The 16,100-nt window shown below is 37.2% G+C and overlaps 1 protein-coding gene across 1 annotated transcript in view; it reads left to right on the top strand.

Annotated features, from left to right (window-relative positions):
- dgkq (diacylglycerol kinase theta) overlaps positions 1-16,100 on the top strand; it is a 44,126-nt gene that overhangs the window by 1,982 nt on the left and 26,044 nt on the right. Inside the window, exons 2-3 of the mRNA XM_084429864.1 lie at positions 4,654-4,733; positions 13,284-13,383. Coding sequence (XP_084285990.1) covers positions 4,654-4,733; positions 13,284-13,383 — 180 coding nt within the window. The remainder of the gene's footprint in view (positions 1-4,653; positions 4,734-13,283; positions 13,384-16,100) is intronic.

The raw sequence follows: 16,100 nt of genomic DNA on the forward strand, positions 1-16,100 counted from the left end.
AATATTGTGCCATATAGAGTCACATGGACCACTTTTATGATGCTTAGTTTTGGGTCCTTTATGAAGCTTGACAGTTTTTATTGTAATCATAGAAAAAAGCAACTGTTCCCCCCCCCTTTTGTATTCAGTCCTGGTGTAGTAACCCTTGGCCTTGCTGAATCTGTGATAGAATATCTTCTCTAAAGACCAGCCAGAGTGTAATCTACGCCTGAGCTTATTTCTTTTGACTCTTTATGAGGAGTCATCACAAAGCTGCTGATCTGTAGGTTTTAAACTTTTATGGTTTGCAAATGACTTCAAAATGAATCATTGATGGGGCCAAATCCCCTTCCATCTGATTTCTATACGGATAAAAAATAAATTTCCTCATACACATAGAGTGAATGTAAACTAGATCAGCCGGTTTTGTCCCTTTAAAGCCTGTTGCTGTTTCCTAGGGAGAGATTAATCCACAATGCTATGCTATTCATCAAGGTTTCACCATAATTCCTCTATGAATGATTATGGCAACAAGCAGCATTACTTTAGAGACAAGTGGACTGGATTTATGTCACCACATGAGATTGGCATGGCAGGAAAGCAGATGTTGATTGACAATGTGGATGTTACCAGGCAGAGTTAGGCAGAAATGAGACGTTTCTGTTACGTAATGTGCTGCAGTGAAGTCGTGATTGACTCTTCCAGGTTGGCATGGCAACACATAGTCCAATGGAGCAAAGCGGCAGACTGGATGCTGTAGCTAGACAGATCGAGAGCAGAACATAAACACACAGGCATGCTCTATGTTCTAATGCTCATTGTGTGTTGATTGCACTGGTGAAGAGACTAGGAACGTGCCAGGCTCAGACTAATGAATTAATGTCATTATATATTCATTACTGTTGCTATTAATGCAAGACATGACTAGTAGGACTAGCTCGTTTTTTTTTTTTTTTAAACATAAACTCCCGGGTAAAAAAAAAAAAGGAATTTAGCAAGAATTGCACGAATACTGTAGATAAAGTGAAACATTAGCCTGATGGACTTGTTCTCAAGCCACCTCTTGGTTGACTTTGCAGTTTGAGCAGGAGCATTGTCTTGTTGATGAAAAATAACATCTGATCATTCCTCTTTAGATATCAACTTTTCATCCGTGGAAAGCAAGCTATTCTGCAATATTCTCCTGTACACCAAAGCATTAAATGACTTTTCACAGTGAAGTAGCTCACAAATACCAGCAGCTAAAAGCCTCCCCACACAATGACACACTTCCTCCATGCTTCTGTGTGGTAGAAATGCTTTTTACTATCATATTTCTCACCAAATGTTCGAAGACACCACTCTGGAGCATCACCATGCAACTTGTTTCATTGTGATTCATCACTTCACACACAGCTTCACATTTCCTGCCAAAAACTTAATTCTGTCTTTGTTTTTCTAAGACAGCAATGCCTTTTTAAGTAGTGCATTTACTTAAATTCTGCTAATTTCCTGACCAATCATTTGTGGTTAAGACAATTAAAAGCTTAGTGGTTAGCCATTTTGGGCTTGGCCCATTTTTTCTCTCTCCCAGCAGTGTATATCATCTGTGGAAGTCTCAGGACCAAAAAAACGTTCGTCCAATCATTGCATTCGTTCTGATGCGATGTCCTGTCAACCTGTATTCCCATACCTCCATGCACCTGCTCCCGCAGACATCACAAGTCATCAGCACGTTTCGTAAGGCTATGCAGAGTTGTAGACACAGTCGCAGAGCGCCACAAATGAACAGCAGCCACCTTTTACATTTCCTTCTGCGTTCACGCCATGTCATAACCGTGATTACAAGATTGGCAACTCGTGACATTGCACTCGGAGCTGTTCGCGTTCTCGTACTCGGATTTATGCGTTTCTATGCAACACTATCAACACCAAAATAAATCTGCAGCAGTCAGGTGGTACAAGTCAGAGATCAAAGTTGTTTACTCTCATTAATATTGTAATGTAATGTGCTTTGAGACATGTTGTGATTTAACGTCGTCTCTCGTGATGCTTTGCAGACTCTCTGGCCGTGAGTGTTCATGCGTTTTGAAGGAGGCGTGGCTTTGTAGAAGCTCTGAAGGGAGGGTGGGATCTTATGCTTTCAAAACTTGCTTGCTTCAGTAGCTTGTTTTCAATTGGTGTGGATGTTCATTAGGCTCTATCAATTTTTTTAAATATTGTTTGAATTAACAAATGTAAAGGAAAAACTTTTATTTTTTATTTTTACTTATTAAAAAAATAAGTATTTCTATACATACATAACTATTACCTTATTCACAGCAGCACCATCTTTGGGAACCATTTTTAATGGGAAAGAATGCGAGGCTGTGAGGGATAGACACATCTCTTCAGTGGGTTTTACTGTTATTTAATGTGTTTTTTGATAGTTCTGCTGACGGAACACTGCAAAAATATCTTTCCAAGAAATATCAGTGAACAAAAACCCCAAAACAATATGAGCTGTGGAAAATTATTAGTGATCTAGGAGCTTTAAACAGCTTTTTACAGCGGATGCCATTGAAAACACGGTAAGTCTATCCCTCACAGCCTCGCTTTCATACCAGACAAAGCACAGCTCTGAATAAGGTCTTTATTACAATACTATTTAAATATGATTAGAACTGAATAATTTCATGGCCAAAATTCTTTGTTTATGTCAAAGTATCTTTTATCTCTGTTTCAGCCAAGATATTTGGTCTACCAAAAAAAAAAAAAATGGTTTCATTGAAGTCAGAAAGTATTTTTAACCTAAATATATTAATTTAAACCAACTAAACACATTTTTATGTGTCAAATCGGGCACAGATAGCTCTTTAATGCAACAGTTGCAGAATTGACATTGAAATTTTAGTCTTTGCAAATTAAATGGAGAAAATGTTAAAGAAAAAGTAGAATTGTTTTTTCTTGGAATTAACATTGGTCTAAATGGACTGTCACTAATGTTTTGCGTATTAGACTTCACAAAAATGCAGCCTTCTAAAACAGTTGCATGTGCTCATATGACAGATGTTTGTGTTGATTAAGAATGTGTAAACAGAACAGTCTTTGTTCTGTCCTTAGCTGTGGTACGTTAAACTTTAGAATGTTTTCCTTGCTCTTGTGGTTGTGATAGTGAGAGGAGCTCAGCCTGGCCAGCGAGATCACTTCCTGTCTCTGGTAAGCGTGAAAACCAACAAATGCATCAGTGAGGTTCAGTCTGTACTGAGGGCCAAAGTGGGCTCTGACAGCAGCATAAATTGGGCACACAGCGATCCTGCAGTCACCGACCATAGAGACAGCCAATCGGTGCTGTTGTCTTTGGTGCAAATTGTTCTCTTGAGCGGTAAATGCTGCTGCTTGATGTTTGGAAATGTTCATGAAATTTTGTCCAGTCATAAATTGACTTTCTCACTCAACAAATGAAATGAATTTGGGGCAGAACAACTTGTTTTTGTTCCCCTCAAGAGTAGGGTGGTCCTTATCAAGTCCAATTTTTTTTGTTGCAAAATGTTAGTGTCTTAACCTCTTAAACTGTTCCTTTTAACTTCAAAATTAGAAATATGCAAACATGTTGACAAAAAAAATGATATTTAGAGGTAGCTCAGTCATGTGGAAGATTGCCTATGTTAAGCTGTGTGGCGTTATTGTGATATGCAAGTAATATTAAAAGTTGCTGCAAATGAACTACATTTTATTGAAATCAGAGCAACACTGACATGACAACAATCTAAAAAAAAGCACAACATTTTCAACAATCCCTCATTTCTGATGCTCAGCAGCCAGTCTGGATAGATCTGTCGGTGATCTTCCACCACATGAAGGAGAAACTGCAATTGTTCTTCAGAGTGTGTGAGATAGCCATTGTATTCTTGAATCAGAGCCACTCCTCTCTCGGCGTGATCATTGACTACTTTCATTGCATGTATGGTTGCCTGTGCCTCCTGATAATCTGCTTGATTCGGCCAAAGTTCCGGGTCAATTTCAAGGAACGTAATGTAATTTTTTACCAAACAATTACCCAAACAATAACCAAGGTGATCATCAATAGAAATATGTATTGATTCCACCAGGAAAGGTAAATCTGCTAAACCGGGTCATGGATGGATTAATTTGGATTTAGTTTCTACAATAAGTAAACTGAGATATGTATCTAAAATACATATTTAGGAATATATGGTGCATTAGATGCTTTTATGGAGATTTTTTATTTTATTTTACTAGCCAGGTACAATACCAATTCAAATGATCTGTTTTTACGAAAATCATCAAAATCTCAGAAAGTTTAAAGCTATTGAGCTACCAGTAATTATTATGTTACTGCCATAAAAGTTGGCATGCTGTATTTTCTTATATAAAGGAACAATTTAAAGGGTTAAGAGCATGACAATTGGAGACTTTAAAAATAAGGACCACCCTACTCAAGAGTGGCACATGGGTGTGGGAAACCGGTTTACAAATGCTATTTTGGAAATTCTCTTGGTGCTATAAATGATTTGTTTGTTTACAAAATACAAAGTGACATTGGCTCTAAATTGTGCAAATTATGATGACATGGCTTTGAATTCACTGCTGAAAAAGAATGGCAAGTTTTCTTTTTGCTAAAGCTGCTGTACCTGAATATCTTGGCCCCATAATTCTGTGGCACGCACTAAATCTCTTTCTCTTTCTCTGCAGTGTGTAACTTCATGTCACATGAGAAGTGTTTGAAGCACGTCAGGACCGTGTGTTCCTGTATGGCTCCCACACAAGTTCGGGTGAGTGACACGTGCCACACATAACATCTGACAGAACAGACAAACATCAGTAACTATGTGAGGAAATCTCAAGAAATCTCTAAGAAACATGTCCTGGTCATATTTTACCCCAAAAAATAAAATGAAAGAAAGACAAATGCTTGAAGATTATATTCACTTAAATGTTTTTTACATTGTGAATTTTTTTCCCACAATTAAACACATTTTCTCCCAAAAATCTTGTTACTGTTACTAAAAATCATTACTGTAATGCAAACATATATATTATGTTATGTATTTTTTTCATAACTAAAATCTAATAAGAATCTAAATTCTTCTTAAAAATGATTATTCCTATAAAAGTCAATCATATGGATGCAAAAAGTATTTATTTTTAGGCTTCACTTTCTTTGTAATATATATGTTACTTGTCCGTCCGTCCGTCCATCCATCCATCCATCCATCCATCCATCCATCCATCCATGACACTGTGAATATTACACTTACACACATAAGGCAAAGTTTATTTACTCGGACATCCCACTAACAACATTATTGAGGGATCACAATGCTGGATGGATGCTCTGATAATACAGGACATGAAGTCTCAAACAATTATGCTGTTAATGAAGAATGATCAAACTGTTTCATAGGGTATGATCATGCAAGGAAGATCATAATTTGCAGTTGATGCTTACCTGTCGTCTTCGTGGCTTTGCATTACAAACAGGAAGTGGATTATGTCCTGAATCCACATTAAATAATTTAGTCCTCATATACTGACTGGAGCTGTTTTGCTCAGTGACACAGCAGTCAGTGTAACCCTTTGTCCAGCCTTCATAATGAATTACTGATGACTTCCTGTCGCGTTGTGGTCTTTTATGAAGGCCAGCTGTCAGCCAGCCTTTGTGCCTTTGAAAGCAGCTCATCTAGCAATCTAGATGAGGTGCTCTCAGCCTAGACCGGAAGTTTTTTTGGCCCATTGTACTCACTAATGATTATAAACACAATCTAGAGTTGATAAACTCATTGTACTGATTTGATGCAGGTCCCGATCCCTGTGAGTTTTAGAAGTGGCCTTGCTGATATGAACATATTGTGTTGGCATGCTAATTTGGTTTATTATACTTTGCTCTGGAATACTTGATTCTGATTGGTTAGTCACAAATGAGAATTTAAAATTTTTGTGATTTTTTTTTTTTAAATAGGCTGCAGCAATGAACATTTTGTCAGAACCTCTAGAATTATTATTATTTTTTTTTTTCTATTCTTTATCCTTGGAGAATCGTAATCTCAGTTTGAGACAAAAATATTGTGATTCACAATTTATCCAGAATCGTGCAGCTCTTGTGCTACTTTATTGCATTTTGTATCATTCCACAGTCCACAGTCTTCATATACAGATAATCTTGCAGTAGCTAACTAGTCCATAGAAAAAAAATATTCAAAATTAATAATTGCATATATTATAATAATGTAATATTGTTTTGGTGTTTGTCCATTGTCATTTTAGTTTATTTTGAGTAAGCTTTTATTTTATTTACAGTTTTTATTTTAATTTTAGTTTTAGTAGTTTTGTTAAGTGCTTTTGTCATTTGTATTAGTTTTTTCTATTTGTATATAGCTTTAATAAAGTACTTAAACTTATTTATTTCAGTTAGTTGCCAAGGCAACATTTAAAAAAAAGACATTTTATATCAAATTTTACACATATACAACCTAAAACTATTAAAAAAAAAATCAGGAATTGTTTTCTTTGTTAATACTTTAATCCCATGTCAGCTACCATGGCTATATTCATGGCGAGTAAAAAAGTGAAAGACATAAAGTTAATATAGTTAATAAATATATATAAAAAATAAAACTTTTCAGGGATTGAAATAACACTGAAATAAAATAAAATATAAATATGAAATGAAATACTTGAAAAAAATGCTCATTGCTAGATGCTCATTGAAGCTCATTGCTAGATGAGCTGCTATCAAAGGCACAAAGGCTGGCTGACAGTTGGCCTTCATGAAAGACCACAACGCGACAGGAAGTCATGACAAATAAATAAATAATTAAATGCATGGACACAAAATATTGATTTTACAACTCGTAAAAACATTGTAAGATCAATATTTTGTGTCCATGCATTTAATTATTTATTTATTTGTCATTTAAATAACAATTAATTAAGTGGAATTGGAATGTAATAATTGGGATTTATCTGGCTCTTTTTTTTATAATAATGTCTAAACATTCTCCATTTAACAGTTGCTGTGACTTGAAGAAAAACTGCTTTTTTTTTTTTTTTAAACAGGATGTACATTTAGCATGTAAAAAAATAACATCTTGCTGGTTACCAGCTAGCGAAAAAGTAACCACATGAGATGCTTAGAAACTGCATCCTCTCAATGTGCTGATGCCACATCAGGGCTGAGTTCCCACCCAGCAAAACCCGCCTTGCTTTAGCCAAATGGCAAAGAGGTAACACTGACCGGCCAATCGCATCAGAGCAGCCTCAGGGCATGACAGGAGGCCGAGTCAAGCACCATGCCACAGCAAAACTTAATTTAGTCCAAAAGATAATGAGGTGGAACAGAAACCACTGGTCTGAATCAAAGACGGGCCCTCAGAGAACCTACTGGAAGTTTGCCTTCATGCATAATGAATGAAGAGACAAAACAAGAAAATAAATGCAGTGTTTTAAAGGGGTCATATAATGGTATATGCACTTTTACAAGTAGATTGTACTGAAATGTGTGTTGGCAGTGCCTGTACACAACCATCATATAATGATAAAAATACATCCAGTTTTTTTTTTAATCTCCTTATATGTTTTCCCCTGTCTCAAATCGAGCCGTCTGACGTCACACGATCGGACGCCCCTCCCACGATTGTTAATTGACAGCAGCGTTTCAACACGGACCCACCCTGAGCGAGCTGTCATCATAGTCCGCCATTGTTGATACGCAGGAGCAGAATGGCGTCTAAGCGATTGTGGTGTTCTGTTCTTGGGTGTAATAACGAACACAGCAGTCATTTTGATGTTCCTAAATCCGAACCACTGAAGACGCAGTGGCTGAGTTTTGTTTTCGAAGGGAAAATTCCCCACGATCAACGTCAATGCTTTCATGTTTGCGCGAATCATTTCTCACCAGACTGCTTTATAAACGAGGGTCAGACTCAGTATAAAGCTGGTTTTGCTAAGAAGCTGCTCCTGAAAAACAGATCGGTACCAACTATTCGTGTTCCTGCTGCACCTCCAGAAGAAGAAGTGAGTGTAACGTTTTATTAATCTATATAGTAATCGTTGCAAATCGCGTGCACGCTTCACGATGAAGGTTTACACTCAGGATACGTTACGGCATGTTTTCTATGTACGACGTTCAAAATATAATTCATAATCCCACGTTTATAATGAACATCGCGTTATGGTTATTGTGTTATTACAAACTGTGTACGCAGGTGTTAAAGTTAACGTGGTAACACTACACTAAGCTTACTTTAATTGTCGAACTTCTTCGGGGCCGTCATCTTGTTCCGGGTCCGACTCCGGTTCAAATTGATGCGGTTGGTTGCACAGATGTGTCTTCAGAGACTCCCGCTGCCATTCTTTCTCCAAAATATACCCTCAACTGTTGTCAAGACAACACTCCATGTGTGTTGTGTCAAAACGCCCAACAGAACAGAGGGGCGGGGTGGGCAAAGCTCATTATCATTTAAAGACACATGCACTTAAATGGCGTGCTGAAAACAGAGCTGTTTTTGACCAGGTAAAATGAGTGTTTTCTTACAATACTAATGAGAATTTTTAATTAAAGTATATTACAAACTTTTCATTTATACCCTAAAGAATCATAATTAACTTGTACAAAAATGTCATTATATGACCCCTTTAATTCTCTTTTTCTAGTTTATTAGGCTTTAAGAGTGATGCATTCAGTTTGAAAAGGAAGTACTTTACTTTCTGTACTGACTGAAGACTTTTTTCTTAGCTGTGTGTGTGTGTTTGTGTGTGTAGGTGTGTGGGTGGTGTAGGAGTGAGTCAGTCTTCGAGCCAACTGCTCCATTAACCTTTACTCAACAACCTCTCTGAACCGCATCTGAGGAAATACGAACACAACGGTCGCAGCCATTCGACACTGTTATTACTGAAAGTCGAGAATATGTCCTTTAAGACTTGAGAAAGATGTCTTTCTACTTCTGTGGATAAAAATGTAGTTAAAATAAACAAATAATTGAAGACTTCATGTGCACAGAACACATTTAACTTCTGGAATGGTACGTATTTCCACGTGAAACAGAATATTTGGCGCAGTGGAAGTGGACATAATTTTGGTTGGAACTTAAGTGTTTTGATTGAGGATTGTCATTGTTAGGCTCTTATAATATTGGTTAATATTATGTTTCCCTGTTTGGACAACTTTGATTAATGTTAGTGGAATTAATAGGTAATTTAAGGTGTGGACTAGAGAAAGTAAATTGAATGTATTTAAATATATTTTTTAGAATAACATGTCATACACTGATGAATTATATACAGTGATACCGTTGTTCTTTTAGTATTATTTATATGCTATATTATAGTTTTTTTTTCGTTTAATTTTTTTCAAGTATATTTAATTTAATGTAATTTTATTTCAGTGTTATTTCAATCCCTGAAAAGTTGTATATTTTTATATATTTAGCAACTTTTTATGTCTTTCACTTTTTTTATTCGCCATGAATATAGCCATGGTATTAACAGACAAAACAATTAAAGTATTAACAGACAAAACCATTCCTGAAAACAATTTTTAATAGTTTTAACTGCAAGGACATTTATTAAGGAAGTAAATAGTGTCATTTTTTTATTTACATTTACATTTATTCATTTAGCTGACGCTTTTATCCAAAGCGACTTACAATTGCTATATATGTCAGAGGTCGCACGCCTCTGGAGCAACTAGGGGTTAAGTGTCTTGCTCAGGGACACATTGGTGTCTCACAGTGGATTCGAACCCGGGTCTCTCACACCAAAGGCATGTGTCTTATCCATTGCGCCACACCACCACACCACATAATTTAATTTAATTTAGTCTTTAAAGTGATTACTCACAATTTCAGTTTGATGAATTATGAATCTTAATCTATAATATGAATATTACTCTTGAAAACCATCCAAAACAAAAGCAAAAAAGAGTGAATAGTATTAAATATCTCTCATCCAGAACTCAAGAACAAACAGTTTGCTTTTTAGCAATAATGAGCATAATTTATCTTCATCCATTTGTTCCGAAAGAACTCTGAGCCGAGTAGGCTACCTCAGCAGTAGCCATTTACAGGAGCCAATCACCTTTAGGATCAGAGAGATGGCGGTTAATAACAGGAAACGAGGTCATGTCCGGTAGGATGCTCTGCAGTCTGCTGTAGCAACTCCCTAGGGAGGGCAAGAGCCAGTAAGGATGTGTCCACTGCAGGACGGAGAGATGGGCCGCAGCTCAAGGACACATGCAAAGTGTGTGTGTGTATGTGTGTGCGGGCACGCGTGTTTGGGGCCTCATCAGCAGAGATTTTGAGTACCTTAGCCTCCTCAAAACCTCACCATATCATCCTCTGTATTATGTGGAATTATATATTTTTTTGTCCCTAGAGTTTAGGTATTTTCTGTGCAGTGGTCATATTTTGGTTCGTGACATTTCACAGCATTATGAAAATGTAAGGCAGTCCAGACTTTTAAACAGCTGCTCCTTGTCTGTGAGCTCACAGACATCAGCGAGTTCGATTTCTGGCACCCTGACAAGCATCTAAATATCCTGATTTGCTTGAGCAAAGGTCAAGCTATTTTTCGTTGTGTTTTCGAGCCATAAATTCAAATCTTGAGTAAAACACCTAATCTATCCCGTCGTTCACTGAGCTGTGTGCTGTCGTGAGAATGTCTGCCCTTAAATGTCACTTTAATTTTTCACTGAAGCTGACAGGTATGCCTAGCAGCACAGAAATGGAGTTAATGTCCCCTGCCTTTTTGCAGTGCTTGTATGTTCACAAATGGTCACTGAACACATTTGTAGCTAGCTATCTACCCCTAAAGAATACATATTAGTATGTTAAGGGTATACAGTATTAATGCTAATATGGACCATTTAGGGCTGGATCAGGTCAAAAGTTTGGAGTCTTAATACATTTTACCCATAATTAATACTTTTATTCATCAAAGATGCATTAAATTGATCAAAAGTGACAGTAAAAACATGCATAATGTGACTAAAGATTTCAAATAAACGCTGTTCTTTCTATTTGTCAAAGAATCCTGAAAAAAATGCATCATGATTTCCACAAAAATTATAAGTAACACAATTGTTTTTAAACATTTCACCATACTATTTTAAATTTCGACAATATTACTGTTTTTACTGTATTTTTGATCAAATTAATGCAGGCATGGTGAGCAGAAGAAACTGTCAAAAACATGCTCGAACAAATTTAGCAGTGTTTTAATTGTGCCACAGTGTTTTTCCTTTAATAGTTTTCTGCATTTTAAACTGGGGCAGGAGAAACTGGGATGTGGAAAAATGACACACTTCACTTTTAAGAATGCTTTATGGAAATGTTCAGCAGCATAGACATCCTAAAGGGAGTTTTCCGTCAATTAAAGGGAGTTTTTCCTGTGTGTGGGGAATTAAAAGGATGTTTGTTTGTTTTTTTGCAGCATGACTTTCAGTATGCGAATGGAGACCATCAGCTCAAGAGCTTGATGGAGGCAGTGCAAGATATGGCTCTCCAGATGTTGCTCACTCTCACTACCCAAAATGCCTTAGATGTTTGGTTTGGGAACATAAAACTTCTAACCACTAATTCACCACCCCACCAAAATATTTGTATAATTTTTTACAAACCTGCACATCAATCCAAACCAAACTAAAGACCTGGAGATTTGTATCCTGAGTCACAGTATTATGTGGATGAATATTCACATATGGTCACTCACATTCTCATCACGAGTGAGAGAATGGGAAGGAGATGGCAGAAAGGCTGACTTCTCCTCCCTCGCTTCTGTCACAATCTTCTGTGTAATTCACAATGTGTTCCCGTGAAATCAGTCGTTACAGATGGGCTGGGACTTGTCACCACATCTCTTCACTATATCAGAACATCTTGCTATGGGTCTTTGATAGTTCCAGACAGGCCCACATTTGAGTCATATTCCAGATAACTGGATGTCATTTAGCTGGAATCCATTTCAGTGGTAATCTTTACATTCTTTATGATTCGGTTTGATTCATTTTTTATTTGCATATTACATATTCTTTGTTGTATGCAATAATGATTCAAATGCAGTTCACGTGATCCGTGATTAATTTAAACTTAGACAAAGTGGTCATTGTGATTCAATAAATGCAATTGCTTGTTAGATGTAAAGAGGGCCTCTGTTGGAAGGAAAGGGAGAACTGCTCTCAGGCCATTCCCCTTTTCTTTGAGTGCATTTAATTGTATATGTTTGGTTAAACAGGTTAAACACTTTTAAATATAAAGCTTGAATGCACTCTAACGCATTCAGAGGAAGGATTAGGTTTCAGTGTTGTATTATGTTCACTTTTATCGTAATGTGCTTTACTGTACACTGAAAAAAAAAAAAAAATCTAAACATGGGCCATGATTAGTAGGGGTATACGGTACTTCCCATTGCTTAATTTATCATTTAGACATATACTGTACATTGAAACCTTCCTCTATTATATTTATAAATCTGTCTATTTGTGGTCTACAATGGTGGTACATGAGGTCAAAGGGAAAAGAAATCAGCTATTTAAATCCTAAGATTCTCTACTTCCCTCCCCCAGACGGGAAGGAAGTGCGGGCATCTGCGCACTTTCCCACCATTCACACCACTCAGACAGGAAGTGATGTCACATGGAAGCACAGATCTGCCGGTTTTCTCCCTAATACATGACTAGCCCATTAGTGATGTCTGATTTGTGACTAATAGTATGATTTGGCAAGTTATTTGAATGACTAATTTAAATGAAGAATAACAAACTTTTTCAATCTGAGTAGGGTGTAGATTTCTTGTGGACCTGACCTTCATTGAAACATACTGATACGCTAAAGTGAATGAAATGTGAAAACAATGATGTAAGTTAGTTTCAGTGTGGATCAGGGCAGTGTGCCCTTCAAGTGGTGTCGGAAATATCGTAATTACCAATTGTAAGCACATGAATGACCAAGTGAAACTGGGGGAAACTTTTTAGATGATACAAGTTAGAAGGGGTATGTCTATTTGAAACATGGTGGAAACCGGGAACAATGATCTATAATATAGAAGATACATCCATAATCTGTATAGAGATCAGTTAGTGGAAAGGAAATTTGTCACGAAAGGTGTTAACCTCTCAACTTTCACAGTTTGCTTCACGTATAAATGGGAAACCACGTATACATAGTAATAGAAATGATATTTTGAATTCAGATGTAGCTATAATTTTGTTAAGGCTACTTTACGACTTGAATAGGTGACGTTGTAATAACGAACACCGACAACAAGTTTCCCAGGTGCATTTGAAGATTTGATTTTATTAATCATGCTTCTCCTTGTTTGTGGTCCAGGTTCCTGTAGCACATTGCTTCGGTCCTGCTGGTCAGAAGAAGAGGTTCTGCTGTGTTTGCCGGAAGCATCTGGAAGGCAGTTCGGCTCTGCGCTGTGAAGGTGTGTGAGTGTGTGTGAAGGAGGACGTTGTAAATTCAAGTGTTGATAATAACCTAATCTAATTTGGGCTCATATGACAATTTTTTGTTTTCACCGGCAGAATTGATGCATTTGATGCAAACTAGTCATTTAATTCAAATAGGTCATTTAAGGATAGTTCACCCAAAAATGAACATTTTGTCATCACTCTCATGTCGTCCGAATCTGTATCTTTTTTTCTGTAGGACTTAAAAGAACATATTTTGAGAAATGTCTGTGTTTTGAGTTTTTTTTGGTCCATACAATGGAAGTCAATGGGCCCCAAAACTGTTTGATTACCAGCATTCTTCAGAATATCTTTGTGTTCCGTTGAATAAGTCTGGAACAACATGAGGACAGAAATTTTTTTTTTTGGTGATCTCATTTTGTGTGTAGTACCAAAAACAACCTGTTTAATTCTAAGGGTCAGAGAGGGGGTGGAAAATGTTCACGTTAAATTAAATTATAGTCTTCACTCAGAAGTGATCTTCTGGGAAAATAACCACAATTACTAGAAGGCTGTATGATATGGCCTATTTGAAGCCTATCAGCTGCTTTTGGTTAGATATTTCCATTGCTAATGCACGTTAATATGATTTGCTGATCAGGCTGATTTGTCTTGCTAGTTTTAGAGAGGTTTTGGGTACTGTATGGCTGACCAACTAAACCAGCTCCACACCAGCTCGGCCAGGCCGGCAAACCAGCTAGAACAAGCTTAAAGGGACTATCTGTAAGAATGTTCATGTATTAATCGCTTTTTTATTGCCAACACATTAAAAAAAAAATTAAAAAAAACGTAAAAAAATTTAATATGAAAGGCTGATTTTTATGTGAAGGACTCGGGACGTTTTTGCCGGGAAAATTAAAAGGATGTGACATTTACATGTGCTCCTGAGAGAATGCGACACGACTGCTTATGCGAATGCCGTAAGATGCCGTAATGCCGTAAGAGCCATTTTGGAATGCCAATACGTCATTCAAAGAAATGGGATTCATTCAAACTCTAGTCTCACATAATCTGATCTATATAGTCTATATTTTCAAACATACTTTATAATCAAACTATCATAACAGTGTAATTTCCATTACCTCATCTGCCGACATGATGCCAGTGAATTGCAGAGCTGGTGCAAACATCCCCTACGATCAGATGCTTTTATCTGCTGTTTTCTTACCGTTGTTATTTTTGTTCTATCTTTATTTTGTTATTGAGAGGAAAGCATATTCATCTAAACGGCGCTCTCGGCAGCGTGGACGGCGGCGTCTAGATAATTGTTAACAGTATATCACTGCAAAGGTATTTCCAACTTTTTACTTTTAAGCGAAGAACAAAAAAGGATTTCGCTGTGATTTATACCGGGACCTTGAATCATGTTCAGTCTCTTGTATGTTACATGTGCACGAGTGCGAGCGCAAGTATTAAGTTGCTGGCTGCAGTTCAATTGACAGCCACTGGTGTCGCTAATAACATGGGTTTCTGAATTCTACATATAGCCCCTTTAAAGGACGAAAGTAGGTACAGATCAATTTTTTTCTGCAGGGTTGCAGATATCTTAAAGCTACACTGTGTTATATTTTCCCCCATCTAGCGGTGAAATTGTATATGACTACCCAGTGAATATTAGTTTCTGTTCCTTTCAATTTTGAGGGCGTTTTAACTCCTACGGTGGCCGTATTATTCCTAGATTAACATGGCTTCCAGTTCGACTTCGTCCAATTGCGCCTTTAAAACTATCACCTGTGATCCGTCGCAGCACAGATTTATGTTACAAGGTAAACAATACTTTTTCACCATTGACGCGAGGAAAAGTAACGCAAGTTATACTAGAGGTCGTTCTGGCGTTATGCACAACCATGCTATGGTTAGACAAGCAACTTTAAAACTTCGAATTTACACAAATAGGCTGGATTACCTGCCGAGAAGAAAGCAGGCAACTTCGGCGTCCGTTTTAAAATCTTTGCTCCTCATGAGCTCTTTCCATCTGGGAAAAGTTACTCCAATAATGACTTTGGTCTTGCTGATTTGTTTTAATTCTCTCTTTCGCTTCCTTGGTGACTCTGCTACATGTCCTCGAAAATAGGCGTGATCCTCCATCAGCAATCTTTCAAATCTGCCGGCAGTCGCGAGTAATCTCCCCCTCGCATTCGTCTCTGAGTCACTGAGTGTAAAGCGCGAAAGGCGAAGCTTGAATTTCCAGGTATGTCCCTCTTTGGCTAATGTAGTTTCAAGATGGAGGGGCAACATGGCGACCGGCATTCGAACCCCTCACCCGTATGTACTTTCAATGGCAGATTATAAACTTACAAGAATACTTTATTACTTGAAAGAAGTAAATATACATTAATGAGCACATAGTTCTTTCAAAAATATAAGTGTTTTTTGCTAAGAATCAACTAAAAAAATTACACAGTGTAGCTTTAAAGACCCCTGTAGTCAATCATTTTATCCCTTAAAACTCATCTTTGATCACCAAAACGATAGCCTGACGTTGTCATACTCAGATTCTAGACAGAATGTGAGTCTGAAACTGCTCCATAGAGATTTGATTATGGGGTGTGTCTCAACCGAACCAGGAAAAAAAAAAAAACTCTGCACTCAATTGGATAGACCTACAACCAATCAGAGCAACGGATGAAATGACGCATGTTCTTCATTCATATTTTCAACCAACAAAATGTCGCGGCTCTCTGTTCCTCTT

The sequence above is a fragment of the Rutilus rutilus genome, assembly GCF_951802725.1.
Source record: "Rutilus rutilus genome assembly, chromosome: 14".
Taxonomy (NCBI): Eukaryota; Metazoa; Chordata; class Actinopteri; order Cypriniformes; family Leuciscidae; genus Rutilus; species Rutilus rutilus.